The sequence below is a fragment of the Mesocricetus auratus genome, unplaced genomic scaffold (assembly GCF_017639785.1).
Source record: "Mesocricetus auratus isolate SY011 unplaced genomic scaffold, BCM_Maur_2.0 Super-Scaffold_4256, whole genome shotgun sequence".
Taxonomy (NCBI): domain Eukaryota; kingdom Metazoa; phylum Chordata; class Mammalia; order Rodentia; family Cricetidae; genus Mesocricetus; species Mesocricetus auratus.
In genome coordinates, this window is record NW_024429182.1 from 60,352,494 (window position 1) to 60,370,405 (window position 17,912).

Consider the following 17,912-nt stretch of genomic DNA (forward strand, 5'->3'; position numbering starts at 1 on the left):
TGGAAGCCAGAGACAAGAGAGGCTAAACTGGCTCCAGGCTTCCAATGTGCGGCTAACACCTGGTGGAATCTTGGCGCGGACACAGGAACCTGGACGACTTGTGCTCCTTGCTAGGACTATGGCGGGAATTAGGTTGTCCAATGAGCCATATAGGAGAGGTCAGAGGAGCTAGACTAGGATACAGCACAACTGGGATTCAGAGTCTGAATGTAAGCGCGCTCTTGTAGCCCAGAGTCCTGGTGTCCGCGCTGGGCGGAGCTTACGTGCCAGACCCCGCCCTGCTGCCACCTGCCTCAAGCGTGGAGATCCCGCGCCTCCTGTGGCCTCAGAGCGGGATAGCACCTTGCTGTCACCGCAGGGCAGCGCGGCCACTTCCTGCGACCCCCATTACGTGCCCAGCGCAAAGCCGCGGCCTTAAGTTTGAGGTTTTTAAGAATCGAGTGGCAGAAATCTGCAAGCGACTTTTTCTACGAAGTCAGCGGAGATTGGAAGGCCCAGAGGGGATTCCCGATTGCTCGCCGGTCACAGCATTCCTGCAGGGCCCCCAAAGGTCTCCGCCTCCCAGTGAAGAAAAGAGTTCCTGTTCCTGGTATCTGTCCGCTCTCGCTTTTATCTCCGCTGCCTTTTCGGTGCAAGGGCTTTCGAGCCCACGGGAAGCAGACCCTTCTCGGCTAGGAACCCACGCTGAGCGCGTTGTTCTGAATCTAATACCAGCCCCGCCCTGGCCCCGCCTGGCCCCGCCCAGGTTCCGGACTCCACCCCGAGTCCACCTCTCCTGTCCCGCCCCACTGCTCGCAATCCGCAGGCGGGTCTGCTCCCCGGGCCAGCCAGAGCTGATACTAGGCGCACTGCCGGCGTTGCCGGCCTCTAGCGCTGCTCCTCTTGCCGGGCCGGGCGGCGGGCCATGTTCCGGGCTGTGGCCACTGTGCATACCCAGGCCTGGCGATGAGGAGCGGCGCCGAGCGCAGGGGCAGCAGCGCCGCGGCGCCCCCAGGCTCGCCTCCTCCCGGTCGCGCGCGCCCAGCTGGCTCCGATGCACCCCCTGCCCTGCCGCCGCCCGCAGCCAGCCAGCCCCGGGCCCGGGACGCTGGCGAAGCCCGCGCGCAGCCGCGCCCCCTGTTTCAGTGGAGCAAGTGGAAGAAGAGGATGTCTATGTCGTCCATATCGGCAGCCAGCACGCGGAGGCCGGTGTTTGACGACAAGGAGGACGGTGAGTGAAACCGCCCACTAGGGACTCCCAGGGACAGCCGGGTACCCGGTCCCCTGGAGACCTTGCGCACTGTCGCAGGGCGGACGCGGAGGTGGCATTTCTCTGCGTTGGGACACAGTTGTCACCTGGGTGGGACCGTTTCTTGGGGCGTCTACGTTTCCGGAGAAACTATTAGACCACCACTAAAGTCCCCAAGCACGTCCTGTTTCCAGTGACAGGGCAGCAGGCAGGGTGCTGTGAGGTGAGAGTAGGTAATCGCGGAGGCTCTGGGCTCAGGCGCATCACCACCCGCTAATGCACACAGCGTGTTTTCAGTTTCCTTTATGGGTGGTGTGCATGCGGCGTGGTTACTTTTAATTCTAGGAGGTGCTCGCTCGGTGTGTAGTTTGTGAAGTGAGGTGGCTGCCCCACAGGTGGCACAGGGGCCTGGGCCCTTCAGTTTGCGGTGAACCCTGTAAGCCCAGAACAAACACTGGTTTGTGCGGCATAGTCAGTCCTTGCCTTTGTGCAAAGACCCGCCCTCGGGGAACTCGGGTTCTGTGAAATTTTCTGCAAGGATAGCTGTTGACCTGGAGGATCCGTGTCTCTTGAGTAGCAGGGCAAGGTGGGGAGCCAAGGATGAGCGGCACCAGACAGCTGGCTCTGCCGCACAACAGCTGGGGCCATGCTGGGTACAGGGACCTTTCACTTAGCACCTGCTGGATGTGGCTTCGGGGGAACAGTGATGGATTCACATGCAACATATAGCTTTTTTTTCTACAGATGCCATAAGGATAATTTTAAATGGTACAATCATGACACATTTGATGTTTTTTTGACATTTTCTTAAAATAGTTGAAATATGCATTTTCATTTGTAGGCAGCCTGCAGAGATATGATGGATTTTTTTTTATAATTTTAGAACACAGCTCAGCACAGGAGCCCAAGCTACTTATTTCCAATAAATAATTTAGGCATTTAGGAAATTACAACAATCAGAACACAGGCCTGTGTTGGAGAGCATGTGGGGCTACATGTTGGCATTCCTTTGGGAATTGGGAGGCATGGGGTCAGGCCATTGAGTTCCAGGCCTCTGCTGAGTGTGGTCGGTGGGGGAGGGGCATTCAAGTCTGGCTGTATCAGGCACAGTGTGTTCTGAGGTGGCCAGTCACTGTGCTCTGAACTTGGGGATAACAGGACTAACATGTTATGCTTTTGTTTTCAACATCGGTATTCAGAGTTAAACAAAAAACAAGCAAACAAAAACACCCAATTGGAAGGCGCAGATCAGCAAATGGGTTTGCATCTGGTTTCTGGCTACGAGTGGTCTGGGAAACACACTCGGTTTCAGTACTTGCTGGTGCCAGCCAAGGGCTGGCTACCCTTCCATGTCTCTGCGTCATGTCTCCAAGGCAGCAGGATGGAAACAGAAATTGATGTAGCACAGCGGCTGCGGTTCGCGGTCTAAGTCCACTCTTCCTTCTTCACGGGGTGCTGTCTCAGAACTCAAGGGTTACCACCGAGGCACAGGAGCAAGGCCAGCTGTGCTAGCAATGACTTGGGAACCTAAGCCCTTACTTGCTTACAGTAGGATGGCAGAGGTACTGACTGTTCTGGGCTTGTGTGAGGTGACCCACTGATGTGGCTCCCCCAGGCCTTGTTCTGTATGGAGTGTCACTGGTGATGCTCATTGGGCGTGTGACCCTGGATTGACATACCCCCAGAACTTAACTGGGTTTTGGTGGGTTTGAGAGACCGAGTGGGCCTGGCAGCTGAGAATGCGCTCAGGGTGGGTGACCACTTGTCTGTGTCATTAGTAAGGCACAAACAGAGTCATGATAGATAGTTTCCTTCCACGAAATGCCTAGTATGAAGGTGTTAGGTAGGATTCATTAACATGAAAGGGTCCAGCTTGGACAAAAGAGCAGCCTTCAGAGAGGGAGTAGGGCCTGGGCTCCTGTGCATAAGTCACCCCCTTTTCCTGATGTAGTGGGGCCTAAGAGGCAGCCGTGCTGTGCTGGTGACTTGCATGTACTGGAACTGTACAGTTGCCATGGTAATGTGAGACCTTCTGATGAATTTTTTTAGATTAAAACACCTAATTAATATATCAAATTTGCTCAGCAAAGGGGGAAAAAGGAAGAAAATAGGATGGCAATTTAACAAAGTAGCAGGTAAATTGCAACTAAAAGAGTATAGTTGTGCCAAATAGGATCTCAAATGGCCTCTGTTCCTGTGAATACTCCCGAACACTAGTGTGCTGTTCTTCCCTAGCAGCTATTTGGGGCAAGTGAAGAAGAATTCCCTGCACTCCTCACCGAAGGGCTCCTTTTCCTTCCCCGTGACATTCCTTCTCTGCTCTGCCTTGTACTAGAAGTTCATTTGGAGAGGAAGTTCCTGTCACTGCTTTGGTGTTCCTGTGATGCTGAGAGGTTCCAGTACCTTCTCACTAGAGTAACCTGCTGGGACATTGGTCCATCCTAGCAGGCAGAGACTTGCCATCTTAAACCCAGTGTGGTGTTCCCTTAACAGGGGGAAGTTCCTGATAGCTGAGAAGGCTTGCTCCCATACGGAACTCTAGAAATGGGTGAGAGTGTCTCTCCAGGGCAGTAAGTTGGGGAGCACAGTGTAGGACAGGGACCCAAACACTTAAAACACTGCTTTAAAAAATTTTTAAACTCCACTTTCTAATTAGAGGTTCATCACAATGTATACATTTGAAAAAGAGATTATACTTGATGCCAAAGCATGTTCAGCATGGTGAGGTCTCCAAATGAATGCCTGGGTACCATCTCTCGGCTTTCTTCCAGGGATCTAGGAATGCAATCACACCTACAGCTGTATAGAGACACCTTTTCCGCCCCCTTTTGTACAGAAATGGGATCAAGTTCTAGACATCATTTTGTTGTAACTGGCTTTTTATTTATCAGCATGCCACCAAATTCTAAGAGGTCCAAAGCATCAATTGGCTGCTAGATTCATATCAGCATCTCTCTACCTGGGTGGCATATCACATTCAGTGGACACTTTTTAAAAAATCTGGTTTTTAAACTTTATTTATTCTTTTTTTTGTTTTTTTTTGAGACAGGGTTTCTCTGTAGCTTTGGAGGCTGTCCTGGAACTCACTTTGTAGACCAGGCTGGCCTCGAACTCACAGAGATCCGCCTGCCTCTGCCTCCCGAGTGCTGGGATTAAAGGCGTGCGCCACCACCGCCCGGCTTTTATTTATTCATTTTATGTACAGTAGTGTCTTGCCTACCTACAAGTCTGTGTAAAGGTGTCATATCTCTTGTCACTGAATTCCAGACAGTTGTGAGCTGCCATGTGGGTGCTGAGAATTGAACACAGGTCCCTGGAAGAGTAGCCTCTTAACTGTCAAGCCATCTCTCTAGCCCTGAGTGGACACTCTTGAAAATGCCAAGCCCTTTCCCAGAGAAGCTGAGGTTCAGGTTGTCGATATGGGCTGAGTCATGGTGAGATTCAGGTATCTTCTTCTTCTTCTTCTTCTTCTTCTTCTTCTTCTTCTTCTTCTTCTTCTTCTTCTTCTTCTTCTTCTTCTTCTCCTTCTCCTTTTCCTTCTCCTCCTTCTCTCTCACTCTCTCTCTCTCTCTCTCTCTCTCTCTCTGTTTTTCTAAGATAGGGTTTCTCTGTGTAGCCTTGCTTGTCTTGGAACTCACTCTATAGACTAGACTGGCCTCAAGCTCACAGAGATCCACCTGCCTTTTTCTCCCGAGTTCATGCTACCACGTTCCAGCTAGGCACCTTCTTTCTGAAGTCCCTGTGACTCTGAGGAGCAGTCAGTGTACTTTCCTCTGTGTAGATGTGACTGCTCTGTTTATCTGATTTCCTGTTGGAGGACATTTTTGAAATATCATAAACTACGTGGCCATGAATGTCTTTGCATGCTCATCTCTGTGTCACTCATCATCACTTCTAGGAATGCCATAGTTATGTTACAACAGGTATCCAAGGCTGGCCCACTGGGATAGGAATGGAGGCTCTGTCCGAGAGACAGAACACAGCTGTCATACATGTACTGCGGCACACATGTGGAAGTCAGAGGACAACTTGAGAGAGCTGGTTCTCTCCTGATGTGGGTTCCAGGGTTCAAACTCAGGCTGTTAGTCTTGGGGACAGTGCCTTTACATGCTGAGTCATCTCATTAGCCCAGTTTTACTTTTTGTATTGAGAATTCTGACCCTCCGAGAAGACACCTTGTTCTCTGGGTTCTGCATTTTCTTAGCTTGAAAGCATTGAAGGTGTTTGTAGGCTGAGTCTTTCAGTCTTCCTGTATGTTGGTTCCATGTCATTGTTGGGCTGTGCCTGGGGCTTTTTGATTATTTCTGCTTCACATGGTTAATGCTGCCTGAAGAGACTACTGGTTTAAACATTCATTTGCCAAGCATTGGTTGTAATCCCAGTACTTAGAACTCTGAGGCAGGAGGGTCATGAGTTTGAGATCAGGCTGGAGTATGTATCCAGGCTGTTAACAATCAGAGAGCAGATCAGCCAACCAAAGTCTGTTCAACCTGAATATGGATACTTTGTAGTGTCTTTATAGTGTTCTAGTGAGTTTTGTTGGGTGTCCTGGGAAGTATGTCATGCCTCCTGCAACCCATGGCTCTAATTATGCAGTGACACTTTCCTCTCTTTTATTGTTATTACCCAGAGCTCAGGAAGCAGAGAGTGAGGGTCTGAGTCCTAAGCTGCCTGCCCCTACTCAAACACTTCTGTGTTTCAAAGTATCTGTGTGGCCCAGTTTACTGAGAGATTTTGTCAAGGTAGCTGTAGCCTTGAAAGGTGTGTGTGTGTGTGTGTGTGTGTGTGTGTGTGTGTGTGTAGGGGTGAGCCCACAATACTGCCCACGCCCCCTTTTGGGGCATGGACAAGGGTTCGGGCACAGGTGAGAATAAAAGGAAAGGAAAAGCAAACGCACTCTCTCTTGGAAGCCTGCCACGCTTCTGAGCTTCCAGTTTGTGTGTAAGTGCTTTCTCTGGTAAATAAATATATTACTTTCCATATTGCATTGACCTACCTCATCGTGTGTGTGTGTGTGTGTGTGTGTGTGTGTGTGTGTGTGTATGTGTGTGTGTGTGTATGCAGGCCAGAGGACAACCTTAGGCGTCTTAGGTGTTGGTCCTCAGGCACTGACCACCTTTGTGTGTGTGTGTGTGTGTGTGTGTGTGTGTGCATGCGCGCGAGTGTGCTCGTGTGTGTAGGCTGGAGGACAACCTTATGTGGTGTTCTTTAGGTATTTTCCACTTTTTTGTTTTGTTTGTTTTTGAGACAGCGTCTCTCACTGGCCTGCAGTCTGTCAAGTAGGTTAGACTGGTTGGCCAGTGAGCTGCAGGGATCATCTTTTCTCTGCCTTCCCAGTGTTGATATTTCAAGTGTGTCATCACACCTGGCTTTTAAAACACGTGTTCTGGGGCTCGAACTCAGGTCCTCATGCTTGCATGACAAGTACTTTACTGACCTAGCCCTGTGGTAATGGAGAGGAGGAGGACTCTTGTGTAGCTCAGAACTGACTTGTTAATGATTCTCCCCAACCCTGGAGAAGCTGTGGTATCCAGAAGTCTTTGGCTGCAGACAATGAAGATCTTCCCTGGTTGCAGCCATGTCTGAATGGTCCTAGGTGTGGGTAGGGCTTTGGCTGAGGTGGAGAAGGGAAGGCATATGGTCCTGCCCAGTAGCTCCTCTCTTGATGCTGTTTTCTGCTTCTCTGGATATTTGCTCTTGAGCCCCTGGGTCCCAGGAACAGTACACAGGCCTAGGAGGATCCTTGGATGGCTGTGGAGCCCAGTGTTCCTTTTCTTTCTGACTAATGAGGCCCCTCTAGAATGGACTTGGGACCCACTGTCAGGCATTTTTATGTAACAAATGTCATCTCTGTGTGTCTATCCATCTGGTTGTGCAGTTTACAATGCTAAAAATAAGTCAGCTTTTTGTTTAAAAATTTAGCCACCCAGTTTTCAGTTGAGAAGCAATGCAGGCAACATTGGAAGTCATTTTTTTTCAGGGTTTCTCTCTGCTGATGAGCTGGAAATGCTGAGGGGGGCCTGAGGGAAGCCGAGCTGTGGGAGAGCATTGCTTCTAAATAGTTGGGTTGGCTAGCTCACATAGATTCTCAAAGCATCCTTGGTGCCTACATGTCCCTGGGGAAAGGGTTAAAAGACACAGATTCTGGCTCATGGGGGGTCTAGAGGCCTGACAGGTTTATCTCCAGCCAGATTCCATGAAAATCACTGGTCCATGGACACAGTTCAAATAACAATAACTTTGAGCATGCAGTGAGTATATAGCAGATGTATTGTTGAATGAGGACAGGGAATTGGTAAGACCCTAATAAGCTACTCATGGTGAGGTGGATGCCACCTGGCTTTGCTCCTTGCTGGCTCCACAGAAGACATATAGCTATGGCCACTGGCACTTCTCACTGAGCTGCCATTTTTTCCTCCACTGTCGGTGTGTTATTTTTCATTTTTCCCCTTCCAGGTTTTCAGGCTACTCCTTTCCCATGTGGAACCAAAACATGGCTGGCACACTGTGCTTGTATGGTCCATTTGCTCAGCACACCAACAATTTGCCTCTAGGTTGTGCCTTAGCATTTGTTCAGGACTCCCACTCTGCTGAGAGGTTGCTGTTGTATTGGTCACTGTGTCTTTGTTTTACAGATGTAGCTATAGGAAGGATGTGTGTTCTGCCAGTCTCCAAACCAGTGGGTGCTGAGGGAGCTGTCCACATTGCCACTGGTTCTGATGCTGAGGCCTGGGGCCTTGTGGTCCTGGTCATGTTTCCTTCCTCAGAAGGATGCTCAGAATTAACATTTGTGGTTCACTTTTGTCAAAAGGCTGGGGCCTCCATCTGTGTCATTTTTCCTTTCTAGACTTGTCCTTTGCATCTGAAAATATAGTGAGCTGTGTTTCTGTGCCCCTCCCTCTGCTCTGTGCCACAAGATCCAGTGCCTGAGCTTTTACTGCTACACTGGCATGTGACAAGGGCCTGGTTTTCTCAGCTGTCCATTTTGCGCTGGGTATGGTGCTGTCTCCCCAGAGTGAGCATGTCACTCTGTTGCCAGAGCTCTCCCAAGGTGTTCCACTCTTGCTGGGTTCGGACCAGTGTTCCCCTCTCACCTCAGACAGGGACTCTGTATTTGTTACTCTTGTCATTGCTGTAACAAAATACCTGACAAAAACCACTTAAGGAAGCATTTATTTGGGGACTAGAAAGATGGCTCAGTGGTTAAGAGCACTGACTGCTACTCCAGAGGACTTGGGTTCAATTCCCAGCAACCACATGGCAGCTCACAACTGCCTGTAACTTTAAGATCCAACACCCTCACACAGGCATACATGTGGGCAAAACACTAATACACACACACACACACACACACACACACACACACACAGAGCATTTATTTTGGCTCATGGTTTGAGGGTGCAGTCCATCATGGCAAGGAAGGTATGGTGGCAAGATCGTGAGGCAGCTGGTCGTGTGGTATTTGCAGTCAGGAAGCAGGAAGACATGAATGTTGGTGTTCAGCTTTCTCCCTTTTATGCTGTGCAGTGACCTCAGCCCATGGAATGGCGTCACCATAATCAGGGTGGGTTTCCCAATTCAGTTAACAAAATCCAGAAACTTCTTCACAGACATGCCCAGGAGGTTGTCTCTCCTGTGATTCAGATCCTGTATCAAATTGTTGATATTAATCGCCAGTGTCCCATATTTTGAAGAATTATAACAACCAAAATTTAGGACAACATGGGGGAAATAAATTAATACAGTTTTGTTATTTTTAAAAACTAAAGTAAATATGGCGCGTGACCATGGCACATAGGGAAAAACTGCCTGTTCCATCAAAAGCTCACTTCCCATTGACTTTAAAGCTAATGTTTAAAAGAACGAAGATCATTAACAGAGGTCATTGTGGCTGAGAAACCAGCACAGACTGGGCCCAGCTATGAGGCAGGAGTTGCTCCTGTCTCTCTTCCCCGCTAACGTGACCTGGGAGCCCACACTGATCTCCAGCATGCTTCCTCCCATACTCTGGCCCGCGTGGATTGTGTGAAACCCCAGCTCGTTGTTATTTCAGTTCTGAAGCCAAGGAGATGCTGTAGGTGGGAGGCAGTGTCGCCCCCAATTTATTAAAAATAGGAACAGGCACATTCCATTTTTTCACAGTGATTTAAGAAGTTGACTTTGGAAAGGTTTCTGGGCTTTTGGAATTACCACATGACTCTTTATGCTTCGAATGCAGAAGGCTTAACTTGTGACCACAGCAAGAAATAAACAGCATGTGTGTGGAGTTTCTCTGAGTTCATTATGGGTGTCACTGGCACTTTCCAGCATTCGTGTGCATGGTATTCTGTTGTTGTTGTTTTTGACATGAGGTCTTGAAGGCAGGAAAGGGCTCAAGCCAGCCTTGAATTCCGTCTTCATGGCACCCCGCCTTTCCTTAGGGGTGCCATGGTCACTTGCCATATCTAGCTTCGGAACTGCTTCTTGTGGTAAGACCATTCGTGGCCCCTGACAAGAACCCCTGGCATTGTGTCCCTCAAGGCAGACTCACTTGGCGACCTGGGGATGATCATGCTGGTTATCTTTTCCTCATAGGGTACTCCAAAACATATTGGCTTAGCAAATATTTTTATTGTTTCTTGTGATTATGTGGCCAGGGAGTTTGTGACGTCCATGGAATCAGGCATCAAGGTGGCTTCCTCACTCAGGAGTCAGAACCCAAGAGTTCCTGCTGCTGCTAGTGTGTTAAGATATCCTGCAGCTTAATGAGCCGCCTCAAGACCTGTACCCTACCAGTACACAATGTAGTAGTTTCCTTGAATGGCCTCCATAGCAGAGCTGCCCAGGGGGCTCCCGAGACTTGGGTATGTCCATTGGGATGCTCTTCTCTGAGGGCGGAGGGGCTATGGGATCTGCTGCCAGCCTCAAGTCCCCACCGGATTTCTAGTCTCTGAAGTCACACCACGCCAGTCTCATCTTTCTAGAAGCATACACTAGGCAGGGGGTGGGGGGCTGGGCTTAGTCTTCTGAAGGGAGCACAAGAACCCCAGGTCACATTTGAACTCAGTCATCCTCATGGTCTCAGGCTTCTGACATCCCATAGTCTCTGTGGTGGGATATCAGGGCAGAAGTGGAAGATGGCAGACTTCTTGAGGAGCAGGCTTGATGACAGAGTCCCTTCTTCTGCATCTGCTGTGGAGGTCAGTTCTAGATTCTCCTTGGACCCAGGAAAGAAGCCCTGCTTACAGGTGGGCTGAGGTTGCTGTGGGTCAAGGCTGGCTGTTGGCAAGAGTTGAAGAGGATAAAGGAGTAGCTGGGACAGGCTGGAAGTGCCATGGTCAGCGTGTCTGCCCACGGTGACCTTCATTGAGAGAGCCTCCCCAGTACTGTACGAGGCCTCTCCTGGCAGTGCAGACCTGGGCTGTGCATGGTGCTCGTTTGGCCAAGGCTACTCTGCACTCACCCCCTTCCCCAAAAAACTTTGCACCAAGTACCTGGGAGCTTTTCTGAAAACCTCTTAAAGACTCTGGCTTCGGTTCTTGGGTGGTCTCTGTAGGATCTGCCAATGTCTGTCCACGGCTCTTGTTTGTTTTATTCCCATTGTTTTGCCTTTTCCTCCTATTGATTTATTTTTACACTTGAGTATATATGTGTAGTGCATGAATGAGTTCGTGTGGGTACATTTACACACATGTGCCCATGCCTGTGGAGGCCAGAGGTCAATGTTGAGTGTCTTCTGAGGCTCTTTATTTTTTGAGGTAGCATCTCTCACTCAGCTCAAAGGTCATAGATTGGCTAGACTGGGGATAGATTGATTAGCAAGCTCTGATTAGTACACCTGTCTCTGCCTGCTAAGTACTAGGTTATAGATGTGCAAAACCATGCTTTGTGTGTGGCTGGAGATCTGAACTCAGATGCCCATGTTTATCCTGCAGGCACCTCAATCTACTCCTTTTCTTTTGAGTATTAAGGTTACTTTGTATCTCTAGAGTCATAGTTTTGCTCCATAGGCAGAAAAGCGGGCTTATAAAACTCAGTGACAGAGAGGAAGTAGGGGAAAAAATGAAACAAAAAGGAGGGAAGATACAAAAAAGCTTTATAAGAGGTGGCAGGATCCCAGGCTCTGTGTGGCTCTCAGGCCCTTTCGTCAGTGCTGTGGTGTCCCCAGAAAGAGGGACTGAGAATCAGAAGTGGGTGAGCGGTGCATGAATAGACTGGCTATTCCGAACATGAGGACACAGTTGCTGTGAGGGTGACCCTGGGTGCTCTGAGCTGAGGTGACACTTCAGAAGGGACAGCGTGCAGCTCTGAAAGGGTCTTCAGTGACTGAGTTCTGGCCAACCTATCCCGGAAGGCTGGAAGGTTGCCAGCCTGGATCTGGGCTTGGTGCAGGCACTGACAGGCAGGGTGGGGGCAATCTAGGAGCAGCGGTTCTGGATAGGGGGATACCCAGGTCCTCACCTCAACCTCCTAGATCACACCTCCCTCTTCCCATCTCAGAGACCCCTCCTGCTCTTCTTAGCCTAACTTGACCTCTCTGCTGACCCTCTCATTCCTTCCTGGGGTCGTTGAAGCCGACCCATGAGCTCTGTTTCCATACAGTGATCAGGTACCTAGGGTCGCCTGGGACATTGGCTTCTAGCTGCTGACCTAGCGTGGTTATTAATAGTGTCCCCTTTCTCTCGTGACAGTGTCCTGGTTTGGGTGATAAATTATATAGATTCTCTGCTTAACTGCCAGATACTTGCCAGACGATCTCCCCCCCTTTATAGCTTTTTCTTATGTAATGAAAGTGACAAAAATTTTAAGAAATCCATTGTCTTATGTAATCCCAGCACTCTTGAAGCCGCCGTTTTTTGTTTGTCACCTCTCTGTCCTACCCACAATTCAACATATGTAACACATACATTTCTTCGTAACAACTTTTTTCTAATAAATTCATTGTAGAATATTCAGATTTGTAGAAAAGCTGTGGAGCTGGTAGAGGTCCTGCATACGCCATGTCTATTTTCTTTCACGTTAAGATCTTAACATTGATGTGGTTTGTTTGTATTCTGGTGTGACAGCACACACCTGTAATCTCAACACGGGGAAGGCTGAAGCAGGGGAATTGTGAATTTAAGGCCAGTCTTAGCTATATAGTGGGACCCTTCTTACAACAGAATGCAATGTGTGTCGAAGCCAGTGACACAATAGGGATACACTGTGATGAGCGGACTCTGTGCTGCTTTCTTCAGTCCTCCCTTACTGTTCCCTCTGTCCCCAGACCCCCACCTGAATCCCACGTGGGGTTTTGTGTTGTGTCTCCTTAGGCCTCTCATGATGGTGGCAGCATCTTATGTCCTGTGTTCATGATGGCCACTCACATGTTGTGTAGCACACCCCAGGTCAGCAGTTAATCCATCTTTTCCTCAGGGTTAGGCAGGGGCTGTGGTATTTGGGGAGGAAGACCTCAGGGACAAAGGACCATTTGTCATGACTTACTGAGAGCTCACACAGTCCACGCCATTCACCAGGACACAGATAAGTTCACACAGCTAAGGGGCTGTGTGAGTCAGCTTTTTGTTACTGTAATGAAATACCCGACCCAGGCTTCTGTTACAGAGAATGAAGTTTATTAGCTCACACGGTTGGAGGCTCAAAACCCAGAATTGGACAGGAGAAGAACCATTGTCTTGCATTGTCTTGACTTTAGAGAGCACGTCACAGTAAGGGCTGTGTGTGCTGTGTGTGTGTGTGTGTGTGTAGAGAGAGAGAGAGAGAGAGAGAGAGAGAGAGAGAGAGAGAGAGAGAGAGAGAGAGAGAGAGAGAGAGAGAGAGAGAGAACATGCGAGCATGCAATGCACAAGCTGGTGAGCCATGAGTGTTTTGTACTGAGATGCTCTTGAGGGGGCCCCTGTTTCTGCCTAGAGGATTTGTCTCTTCTCCGGTTGTTCTGCTGTTCTGTCATTTGCATTACTGTGTACTTATAGATGTTTGTTTCATGGTGTGGGGATATGACCCAGCTCTACCTAGTGTGCTGTCCCCACTGTTCCCCTGACTCTGTTGGCATGCATCATCCACATTGTGGCTGCTTCTTGTTGAAAATGTTCTTAATCCTGGCACACATTATTCCTGGCTTAGCCTGCATGTTTCCTGGCCCAACCCTAGGGTCAATCAACTCTCCAAGAAACACTGGCTTCTGTTTTTAGAAGGATGTTGTAGAAGCTGACATTTATATACTGGGTGTGCTCCTTGCTTTTGGGGACAGTTGTCTTTAAAATCCAAGCCTGGGTGTATTGCCTGCTTAAGACTTTGCTTTTCCAACTGCTCCGTTCGTTCAGCTCATCATGTTTTCTCTGCATTCACATCACATTATTTGTGGGAGTGTGGGCTGATGCCCCACTTTGGAAAACCACCAGTCTTTTGAAGCTGCATTTCTGTGTGTCCTATGGGAGAGAATCCCGAGTACAAGGATTTGGGGGTGAAGGTGGTGTTGGTGGATTGTGAGCTGTCCAAGGTACCAGCTATGGGGGGAGACATATGTTGGATAAAGGGGGTACCCGGAGCTGCAGGACAGAACTCTTAGCTGGGGACTGTGCTAAATTAGTGGTTGACTTGCCATGCCACAGGCTCTGGAGGATGTATGAGGATGAACCATGTATTTTTGTGTCCCAAAACTAGAGCATAACACTAGTCACCCAGGTGGCATTCCAGTGTGTGACTGCTGAGTGAATAGCAACGTGTTATTTTTCTCATGGTAAGGAAGATTTACTGGGCCCTATGTCCCCATTCCTTAGCGCCCCACACCTTCTCGGCAGTATGACTGGACTTTTGTCTACTGCTCCCTAACTGTCTTGTGAAGGTCCCTTGCACATGAGTAAGGCTAATGTTCAATGCACTGACAACCTTTACCACAGCAAGATGTCCCTACTTTTTCACACAGTGGCTGGTAATGCACATTCAGTACCCTTCTCAGCCTTCTTGGCTGAGCACACCCACCCCTGGCTCCATGGCTCCCGGAGGCTGGGCCACCCCCCCTTCTCACTCCACTCTTGTGCTAGTGATCTCATGGCTTCAAATGCCGTCTATATGCCAGTGACTTCAAATTTACACCCCAGCTGGGGCCTGTCTCCCACATCTCCCACATTCTACCCAGCTTCTGACCTCACGTGATTCTCTGTATGTCTTTGAAAATGCCTCGCATTCAGCATGACCAAAGCCAAGTCCTTCTCTGGCACCTCCCTGTGTCATCGCTACCTAAAGCAATGACTCCCATTGTTCTTTCTGTGCCGGGCCATTTCTTTCCCATTTGTCCCTAAGCCGTCCTTTAGGGTATGAGAAGAGTATGTCACAGCATGGCCCTCTGCCTTGTTTCTTCGTGCTCTGAGCACCATCCTCGCCCAGGTTCCCAATCTTCCTGCTCTGCCTGCTTGCTGGCTACCTGGCTTATCTAATAGTCGGGATTGCAGGGCACACTTTGGTGACAAGTCCCAAGACATTGTTCAGGATCATAGAGCTTTCTTCTGTTTCTCATTCCAAGTCCATCTTCAGCCAGGGGCATAGCTTACCTTGTTTCTGTCACATTGACCCAAGCAGAGGCTCAGAGGGGCAATAGGGCTCTGGAAGGTCTCTTGTTGGCAAAGAATTTCCCTGACATGAGAGTGGCTCACAGTTTAGCAGTCGGAAAAGTCACAGTGGCAATCTCAGAAGTCAGCAGGGACACTCACCACGCCCAAGCCAGATGTTGGAGCATGGCCACTGCCTGTCCTCTTAGCTTCACCTGCTCTTCCTCATGCTTTTCCATGCTGCTGGCCACGGTGCATCTTGTGTGCTCTCAAGAAGGTGGCTCCTGAGGCACAGACCTCTGGCGTGCATCACTCCTGTATCCCCAGTGACTTAGTTCCTGGAGCATGTGGCTCCTGCCAATGTTGGGGATGTCTGTAGGGCAGTGCACATGGGGTGTGGGGCTCTGGTGATGTTTCCCTGTAGTGCAAGGTTGCCAGCTCAAAGTCCCTCTTTCAGTATCTCCCATGGAAGGCCCCACGGAATAGCAATGAGCCAGACCTCAGCAAATGTTCCCAGGGTCCTCTCCCTGCCCCCTTGGAGAGAGTCTAGCAGTTCTGTGACTTGAGCTGTGACCAGTAGATAGGACCTGGTGTCAAACGGTCAAGTGGGCCTGGGCATCCATGCCTTCCCAGCTATCAGGCTCCCAGGGCCTGGAGATCAGCTTTTGGCTGCTGTGCATGCTCCCTGCCCATCATTTTATGGGCGTGTCTTTTCTTCTGTGCTTTACCACCCTTTAGGCTATCTCATTATATGGAGAAAATGACAAATCTCAGTGCTAAGGAAAACTAGGAGAGTGACCTGATGGGTGGCTGCCTGGACGTTTCAGGGTCTGTCCGAGGCTGGCCAGCACCTTTTGACAGCCTGGGTATGACTCTTGGTCACTGCAGGCACATCTTCCTGGAAATCCTTTCCATGAGGTGGGAGGGAAGCTCTGCATGGAGCTGGTTATGAATCATCATGATCTGAAAATCTGGTTTGGGGAAAGGGCATGAGCCTCATGCCCTGTGCTGGGGTGGCTTTGATGCATGCTCAAGGGTTTGTTCTGTGTCGTGCACAGGTAGCCCCTGAACTAAAGGATGAGAAACCCTGAATGTCAGGAAGTAAGACTCCTGTGGAGTGGATTCCTGAGCCATCTCAACCCAGGTTGGGCCCAGATCCAACACTGTAGATATTGGGGCTTGGTAGCTCCATGAGGGAGAAGCTCCCTCCAGCACTATGGGATGTTGGCAGCATCTGTTCACTGCCACCAGTAGCAGCCTCCTCTGTGTTTGCAACTAGTTGCCACATATCCCTGAGAGCAGCTGTGCAGGCAAGTGAGAACCCGAGGCTTGCCACTTCTGTAGCTGCTGGGAAGGGCTACAGTTGCAGCCATGGCTAAGTGTGCAGGTGGATGTTGCTTCCAGAGCCCGACTGTGGCTTACAGGCTCCAGAAACTTCCAGGGATGAAAGCAAACTGGAGAGAGATGATCCTGAAGAGGTTGTGAGAAGCATTTGGCCTCACGTGTGTTACAGAGCCAGGGTAAAGACCAGCTCTCCCGGGGCTTATACACTAGCTGTATGGTACAGCCATCCTTGCTGGCCTGTTTGCCAACCACAAGGCCTGTTTTGATCAGGAGAAGGGTTCCAGATAACCAGGCTATTACTGAGGGTCTGTGGTTAGCCTGCGTATGAGTGAGTGTATGAAGGTGTGAATACATGCATAAGCATGAGAATGAATTCTCGGTAGAGTGCATATGGGTATGTTTGTGTAAGTGTGAGCATTCATAGTATGTGAGAGCATGCATGGAAACCGAGGCTAGTGGTGTCTGCAAGGAGCCTTGGCTGGCAGGTTGTCCCAGAGTTTGCAGGCCAGGATTAGGCGGGGGGCTCCTGGACTCAGGTTCTGCTACCCTGACCATCACACATGTGGATATCGGGTGCAGGTGCCTGTGATGGATCTTGCCATCTAGAGTAGACTTTACATGGTGCATCTTTAAGAAGTGGGTAGAGCATCATGGTGCTGGGTCTGCTAGGACCTGAGACCAGACCTGAGACAGAAGATTCTGTAGCAGCCAGAGCATTTGGGTTTAAAGTATGACCCACCCCCCAAGCTGGGGAGGGGAAGAGAGGCTGGTGAGCAGCCTGTGTGAGCCTCACCTCAGGAGCTCCGCCTCCTGCTTTCCTTGCAGGGTTTGTGAGCCATGTGGGAGGTGGAGGCCCCTTGACACACATACACACACACCTCTTTAGGCTGCCTGAGGCAAGCAGTTAGGCTGGCAATATGTGGGCACATGCTCTGAGTCCACCAGCTCTGCAAACTGAGCTCCAGGGTAGTAGTCATGGTCAGAGCTGTAGGGGAATGGTCCTGGGCACCCAGAGCCCTAGGGGTGCGTGCCTGTTCTTGGTTGTGACGCTTCTCAATTCTGGCCCAATGGCTCGGCCAGAAGCCCAGATTGGCAGTGCTGGATGTGCCTGGCCAGGTGAGAGTGCATTCTACTTTGTGTGGGTGACAAGAACCTTTGCTCATGGTGGAGTTCAGTCTTAGGTGTCTGTAGAGGAGAGCAGATGGTTTATGGTGTAACACTAACCCTGGGTGGTCCAAGGCCTACTTTTGTCAGCCAATGGGGTGATGATCCATGGTATTGCCCATCCTCTCCTGGGAGCCTGTTTCTTGGAGGCAGCAACACATCTTGGCTTCACCCAGCTTAGCCATAGGTTTATTAGAGGCTGACAAGAGAGATGTCTTGTCCAGAGGGTCCCTGGGTCCTTGGAAGGCAGAGCCTGCCCCTTCACAAGAATGACACACATCTCCAAGGCCCCATATGTGCAGTCTGGGAGTGGATACATCATGAACTGATAGAGTCCAGAGGGTTCAGTGGTTACTTAGAGCCAGGTGGGTCCTTCTAGACTTTGGTCTTGTCTGTGGTGGTGTCCAGGCGGCTCTACTATGGTATAATCCCAAGAAACCTTCGCTAAAACTCATGAAGATTCCTTTAAATTACACTTGTAGTACCCTAGAGAGCACAGCCTGCTCCTCACAGACTGAGCTAATTGGGAAGCTCGTAAGTCTCTGTTAATTACACCTGCCGTCTAGCAGGCCCTTCTCTCTGCTGTCTTCCTGCAGTACAGTGAGTTGCAAATGAGTCATCATGGTGAGATGGGTGAGGCAGACGTTCCC

General features: G+C 49.9%; 1 protein-coding gene across 1 annotated transcript in view; it reads left to right on the forward strand.

Annotated features, from left to right (window-relative positions):
• The first annotated feature begins 773 nt into the window (after nt 1-773).
• The window catches only part of Stk32c (serine/threonine kinase 32C), a 77,017-nt gene continuing 59,878 nt past the window's right edge, over nt 774-17,912 (forward strand). Inside the window, exon 1 of the mRNA XM_005064260.4 lies at nt 774-1,210. Within this exon, the coding sequence (XP_005064317.1) occupies nt 946-1,210 (265 nt within the window). The 5' untranslated portion in view covers nt 774-945. The remainder of the gene's footprint in view (nt 1,211-17,912) is intronic.